This window comes from Antrostomus carolinensis, unplaced genomic scaffold (genome assembly GCF_000700745.2).
Source record: "Antrostomus carolinensis isolate BGI_N321 unplaced genomic scaffold, ASM70074v2 scaffold274, whole genome shotgun sequence".
Taxonomy (NCBI): Eukaryota; Metazoa; Chordata; class Aves; order Caprimulgiformes; family Caprimulgidae; genus Antrostomus; species Antrostomus carolinensis.
In genome coordinates this window covers 48,488-56,158 of record NW_010308459.1, presented here as the reverse complement: position 1 = coordinate 56,158, position 7,671 = coordinate 48,488, and the positions used below count along the sequence as shown (strand labels likewise).

General features: G+C 36.2%; 1 protein-coding gene across 1 annotated transcript; it reads left to right on the top strand.

The window, feature by feature from the left end:
- Nucleotides 1–2,158: 2,158 nt before the first annotated feature.
- Nucleotides 2,159–7,671, top strand: DHRS7C (dehydrogenase/reductase 7C; the record flags this gene model as incomplete). The annotated part of the gene is made up of 5 exons (XM_010165752.1): nucleotides 2,159–2,320; nucleotides 3,737–3,947; nucleotides 4,532–4,624; nucleotides 6,713–6,868; nucleotides 7,362–7,671. Coding segments are annotated over 5 exons (831 nt in total), but the record flags the coding sequence as incomplete, so codon positions are not given.

The window sequence follows — 7,671 nt, the reverse complement described above, 5'->3', positions numbered from 1 at the left end:
GTTTCAGTTGAAGATAATATTAGCATGTGTTCTCTCTGATTGGTTATATTTCAGTATTTTTGTTTGGAGAGGAATTATTTAAATTTCTCCAGACTGAGTGACTTATAGAATCATAGGAGGTCTAGTGGTTTCTAGACAAAAGTCCTGCTTGGCACAGGAACATTACCATTGCTAGATCTGATTTGGTGTGGCTTCAAGCCAAATCCTGGAAATCTCCAAGGATAAAGAATATTTATTGTATTTATTGGACATTTCTTTAGGTATCTTGCTCCAGCACTGTGTGACCCCTGGGGAAGATTTTCCCAAGTTCAATTTCCTTTTTTTTTTTTTTTTTTTGGTGACTAGCTATTGCCTGTCTCTTGAGTCTACAAAGGCAATCAGCTCCCCCCTCCCTGAGTCTTTTTTCACATAGATGAAAAAGGAGGTAACTCAAAGCAATTTTATATTTATCACAACCATATCTACTTCCTGTATCCCGTAGGGTGATGCTGAGAAGTTACTTGCAGGCTTGAATGATTACAAATTATGCAGAATTTGCATTTAAAGAATTTACAAATTATGCAGAAGAAGAAAGCTGGGGGGGGGACTTTTCATAAGGGCAGTTAATGACAAAACAAGGGGCAATGGGTTTAAGCTGAAACAGGGGAGGTTTAGATTAGATATTAGGAAGTTTTTCACTGTGAGGGTGGTCAGACACTGGAACAGGTTGCCCAAGGAAGTTGTGAATGCCCCCTCCCTGGAAGTGTTTAAGGCCAGGTTGGATGAGGCTTTGAGCAACCTGGTCTAGTGGAAGGTGTCCCTGCTGATGGCAGGGGGGTTGGGACTAGATGATCTTTAAGGTCCCTTCCAATCCAAACCATTCGATGATTCATTCTATGATTTATTGTGCAGTCCATTCATGCATATGTAATGGCCCAGAGCTTTAAAATACCAGCTGTCTGGCCAGCTGTTGTATATTTCAACTCTTAGGCAACAGCCAAATTTCTTTTCCCACATGGTAGAATTTCCAGACTAAAAGCATTCATCAAAGTTAAAAAAGAGAAACAAAAACTATTAAGATTGAAAATGCTTGCAATGGTTTATGATTGTTATTTAAACCTGATTCCTGTATTCACTGTTATAGCTTAGAAAAGTCCAGGATAGTTCTAGAGTAGGACATAATTGTTTTCCCATTTTTGCTTTTATTGCTGTTCACACAGTAGTCACAATTTATTCACAAGGTTGCCCCAACCGTTATGTTTATAGGAAAAATACTGGTGTAGTACTTGCCCTAGTACTGGCAAATAATCTTTTGGGCTTTAAATAAAAAATCTTTCTGTGCTAGAAAAAAGAAAATGAAAGACATTCATAAAATTACTGTTGTAAACAATGAGAAAGATTACATAAATAAAAGTCTCCAGCTGCACAGGTTTACAAAAACAGAAGAGTGGATCGAGAAGTCCTTCCATAAAGATATTAAAAGTCTGACATGGGTATTTAAGAAATCTAATATAGATACATTAGCATAACTAGATTTACTTGTGAGTATTGAAGTCTGAAGAAATGTTTTTTTGGAGGACAGACAGCCATAGGAGCTAAGACAAATCAAACAGGCTCGAAAGGCATAAGATTAATTGTAAGACCATATTCCTGTTCTTCTAATGCTGAATATGTAACTGTCATATAGATTTCATTTAGGGAACAAATACAAGGGCTCCAAGGTTGAGAGCTTTTTAGCACACATAACCCATTGTCAACTAATAGTCTGGTTGTACCCAAACCAGATCTCTGGTTTCAGGCACAGAGGGCACATCATCAGTTGCAACTTCAGGCCTGTCTGCAAGACATATGCCTATGTCTAGCAAGAAAAGATTTCTTTCAAGGATACCTGTTATATAAAGTTGTATTTCTATTTACTTGTCTTGTAAATTAAATTGTTTATTTCTTAATTACATTTGTATAAAATCCCATGACTAAACAGTACCATTGTGCTGTACCATTAATTGTGTATTATATCAGTACATTAATTTTTAATTTATTGCTCACCTATATATTATTGCCATTTAAAGCTTTCTTTTTTCTCATATATATTTATTCTTTCAAAATGAATGAATTCTAAAGCATAGATTCAACATCATTAGCAAAACCAGCATCCCATTTCAAGTAAAATAAACAAAATCAAATTGTTATTATTGTTATTATTTATTTTGAACATATTTCTCTCCTAGAATGTTCTCGGGTATTTCACACAGGAGGAGCGAGGCTTGTGTTGTGTGGCAGGACATGGGAAAAGTTAGAAGCCTTGTATGAAGCTTTAATGAGTGTGGCAGATCCCAGTATGGTAAGTATTTCTTCACTCTGCTTTGAGAATTCACAACTTGAGTTAAACACCTTGTTCAGGTACACAAAGCACTTTGAAATCCAGTAAAACAAGGTACATGAAATATGATTCACTGTTAATGCTGATTTCGGTCAGCCAGGTAACCCAACCAACACAGTCCAGAGAGAAAGAAAAACACTTCTGAAGGTCTTCAGAGCATGATGCCAAAAGTTTAAGTCAGAAATCCTGGTCTCTTGAGCTAATTCAAGGCAATTACTGTAAAGCAACTGAGTGGTCCTGCATTTTGAACAAGCCAGGCAACTAGAAATTCTAGGCAGATGAATTTGCCTGCTAATTTGGATGAAAGGGATCCAAAGTGTTTCATTTGATCACAATTTTTCACATAATTGGAGTGCTCAGAAGTGGGACATGGATCTAAAGATTGAACCAGTTTTTAGGGATCTAAAGATTGAACCAATTTTTAGTTTCTTCATTACTTTGGAAGAAGTCCTAGCTAGAAGGGCGTGGGAACATCTGAATAAGAGTGCCATTTCCTCATTACCACTGGGTCACTGTTCAAGTAGATATGCAAGGCTGCCCCTGTTGCCAGTTCATAGGAAGTTGTTTCTTTGATGTTCGTGGAAAAGCTTTGTTTCTGTGACCTACGGATAGTTTAATCATTTCAGGGCCCATGTGTTCCTGAAGGAATCACACAAATTCTACAGCTATTGCTCACCAGACCAAAAAATATTTGCCTTTGACACTATTTTTGTAGTGAACTCCATTAATCTGCATAAATAACCATAAAACACCAGTGTGTTCATGTTAGTCTGAACAGACTCAACTAGAAAAAAAAAATTCTAAGGGATCTTCATTACATCATCATAGTAATACGGTAAGAGAAGATACTCAGTGTTCATTCCTCTGACCCATTGCTGATAAAATCCACATCTTTGCAGAAATTGTACAAATGTAAATTCTATTTGGATAACCTATAGCTGAAAAAAACATTCCTACCTTCCAGCTGCCTTCCATGTATATGTAAATTATCTATTAAAGCACTATATCCCAGACTCTGTGGTCAGCAAAGTTCTCCAGAGAGCTGCTTACAGGAAGACTGTAACTTGGAGTGGTAAGAGTCACACTCTGTGTCTGTTATCTGTCTCCACTGATTACAAGAGAGAAAAAACTCAACAGGATAGAGCTAGTCCAGCTTACCCTTTCCATGGTCTTCTGCTTCATCTGAATTTGAGTCTATGAATACCCATTGCTGAACCACCTTCCTTCTAGAGTGGGTGAAAAGAACAAATCAAAGTTTTTGTGAGGATGGTAAAAGCACTTTCTTCAGATATCAAGGTAAATTAATTTACAAGATAAGTAAACAGAAATACATTTTTGTATAAAATATATCCTTGAAATAAATCTTTTATTTATTAGACATATGCACCAAAGCTCATACTTCTGGATATCTCAGACATAAACTGCATTCAAGATGTAGCTAAGGAAATCCTGAATTGCTATGGCTGTGTGGATATACTGATCAACAATGCAAGTATGAAGGTGAAAGGAGCAGTGCAGAGCATTTCATTGGAACTTGATAAAAAGATAATGGATGCCAACTATTTTGGACCTATAACATTAACCAAAGGTATTTTATTTTTTTTCCTGTTTTGCTGTTGCCACTTAAAGCTTAAGATCCAAATCATTGGCCTGACACTATTTCATTTGCAAGTGTTTCATTTGCACTTGACTTCTTCCCTATAATAAAAACCAATTCTGTGAAAATCAGTGGACTGGAATTGAGATGAAGAAGATCAAAATCAGAGTGCTTGGGTTTATAAATATATTGGTCAAGAAATATACAAGCATGTGTTTGAAAGACATTTTTTTAAGTGTCTGCTTATTGTATTTTGCATATGGTATCTCCTTTATTTATGTGTTTGTTGACTTTGTTACAAAGACAATTGCTTTCAAAACCCTTGAAAGGATACAGAGAAGCTGACAATTAAATGTGGTAATACTGCACTCAAATCTGCATGTAGAATTTAAGTGAAGTCTTAGAAGACACTCAACTTCCGGCTACTAGATTTTGTAATACTTTTGACTGCTGTATTGAGACAACCATAATTAAAGTTGTACTACCCACACTTCAGCTGTCACTTCTTTTCACTAAATACAATGAGCTCTTTTATTTATGTGTTTCTTTCCTTTATTTCTTTTTTTTTTTTCCAGCCATTCTTCCCAACATGATCTCAAGAAGAACTGGCCAAATTGTTCTAATTAATAGTATCCAAGGAAAAATAGGAATCCCATTTCGTGCAGCTTGTAAGTTATACAGAGCAAAAATGTTACATTCTAATGTATAAATTGTGGGTGTTTCATGGCACTGATATTAGGTTATTAAAAGTGCTAATTTGGATCCTAATTCAGTAAATTAATGCAGTATTAATTATCAATTAATTAATTATTATTAATTAATCATTAAACTATTAATTGCAGCATTTAGCCAAAAATTTTTCAAAGTGGAACTCAAGAAGAAATTGTTAAAATACTATCTTTGAAGTACAACTATTGCCTAAGGTACTTGAGGACAAGAGGATAGCAAATGTGACAGCAAGTTTTTTTATGATCTTAGGAGACACTCAGGAAACAGCGAACTTGTAGGTCTAACATCCATACTGGGCATATTAGTAGAAATCATAATGAAGAATGTAGTGTATAAATATAACATCTTGGTAGGTACTAGCTACTGCTTTGTAAAGGGACACTCATGCACTTAATAGATTTATGTGTGAGAGTTTAAAACGGGCCTACAAGAAAGCTGGGGAAGGACTTTTCATAAGGGCCGTTAGTGACAGAACAAGGGGAAATGGGTTTAAACTGAAAGAGGGTAGGTTTAGATTAGATATTAGGAAGAAGTTCTTCACTGTGAAGGTGGTCAGACACTGGAACAGGTTGCCCAAGGAAGTTGTAGATGCCCCTTCCCTGGAAGTTTTCAAAGCCAGGTTGGATGAGACTTTGAGCAACCTGGTCTAGTGGAAGGTGTCCCTGCTGATGGCGGGGGGGGTTGGAACTAGATGATCTTTAAGGTACCTTCCAACCCAAACCATTCTATGATTCTATGTAATAATTGTATTCTGCTTGCCTTTCTATAAAATTTTCAAGAACGTCTTTCATCTCAAGCTCCTAATGAAACTAAGATTTCTTGAATTATGGTGAAAAAAAATATAGAATAGATGTAAACAGACCTTTTTAACTGTGGCAGAAGGTCACAGTGGATGACAGGCTCTGAATTTAAAAGTCTGCAAGATGTCAGGATTGTGACTTACAGTTCCACGAAAGCAAAATGCAGTGATAGAAACTGTAAGGAAAGCAATAGAGAAAAAAAAAAAATTCCTATCTTTATGTCTTATGTGCAGTGCCCACATCTTGAAAATGATGTGCAATTCTAATCACCCATCTCAAAAGAAGTATAAGCACAACAAAAAAGGCTCAGAAAAGAAAGAACATATTGATGGGACATCTGGAATGGTTTCCATCTAGGAAACAGCTGATTGTGTCAAGATACATTGTATGTGTATAAAATTACAAGTAGCAGAACAGTTAATAGAGATAGATAGTTTTTACAATGCCTCTACTGATATCTATGTTGCATTAAGTGAAGCTTCCAGAAGAAGGAATTTCAAAACAAATTAATAGATAAGCTTCTCTCCATTTATGGAGCCTATTTGCCATGTATTAGATTATATTATGTACAGGTTGATTTTCACAGCAAACTGAGTCAAATAAAAGGTGTATAAGAGTTCTGGGTTTTGGTCAGGGTTCACATATTATTATCCTTTAATACTATTCTCAATTAAAAGGCATTAAGAGCAGTTAAAAAAATACTTCTCATGCAGCTACTTTAAAACTAACTTTAATATTAAAAGTATCTTGCATTGTTGTTGCAGGGCAAAGGCCTAATTAATTTATAGTACTCTTGCATTCCAGAAATGAACATGTATTTCACTGCATTTTATTAATTTGTCACAAACTACAGCAACAGGTGGTATGGAGACTCATCTCAGGGACAGCTGTCCATCGACCAAATAAATTCTTAAACTGTAGAGATAATAGAAATATTATTCCTTAACCCAGGGCTTAATATTTCTGATTGGGAAATTCAGACATATGCTTTTAAATGTGTATAGGGGAGACTGACTGTATACCACGTGCATAATTGTCCTGTACAAATAATTTTATTTTGTTTGTTTTAAATATGTCAGATGATAATTTTACTGTTCTTTTGCATTTGGCTAATCATTCCATGCTCAATTTTCCAAACATTAATATTTTATGGAGCTCTATCTTACATCTATATCCATGCATTCATATATCCAAACATGCATATGTGGGGTTTTTTCTTTCTTTTAGATGCTGCTTCTAAGCATGCTGCTGTAGGCTTTTTTGATTGTCTTAGGGCTGAAATGGAAGAATTTGATATTTCTGTCAGCACTGTGAATCCAACCTTCATCTGTTCCTACCATCGCCAACCAGCACCTGGCAACTGGGAGGCATCTATTTGGAAATGTAAGGTTTGATGCATCAAGAGAGACAGTAGATGAGGCCCATATAGCAATATGGAGTCTTTTCCCATGGAGACAAAAGGAGCATAGGGCAAAGAATGCAAATGACAGAAAGAATGGACAAGTTAGAGGAGAAAAAGTAAAGAGATTGGAGAGATCAGATGAGCCTGCTGAAAAGAGAAGGAACATGGAAAGAGACAACAGTATGTGAGAAAATAAATACACCAGGGCATGGGGAATGGAAGTAGAGTAGAGCATGAAAGGTACCAAGAGAGTTCCACTCCACTCAAGTTGTTCCATCTCTTAGGGACTGTGAGGATTTAATTTCACAATTGTAAAAAGATCTTAGGGACATACTGGTGAGGGGAAGGGAAGGTTAAGGTATTGAAAGTGTATAGGAATTTAACTAATTTGACTGATGCATTAGCTGTGTATCTTTCCGCCATCATTCCCTCAGATGTGTCTGTCTGTAGCTCTTACTCCTCTGTTTGATTTAGTCTTTTTCAGAAAGCTGGCATATGGTGTGCACCCAGTGGAGGTGGCAGAGGAAGTCTTGCGCACAGTAAGCAGTAAGAAGCAGGAAGTACTTATGGCCAACCCTATCCCCAGAGTAGCAGTTTACATTCGCACCTTCTTCCCTGAGCTGTTTTTTGCTATTGTTGCCTCAGGGATTAGGGAAAAGCTGAAGACAGAAGAGGAAAATTGATTTTGTTTGGTTCTTTTCCCTGCTTTTGATCTGAAAAAAAAATAAAATTGTTTCAAATATCAGTGATTTCTGCTTTTCACTATGGGTAGAATAAAACAGGA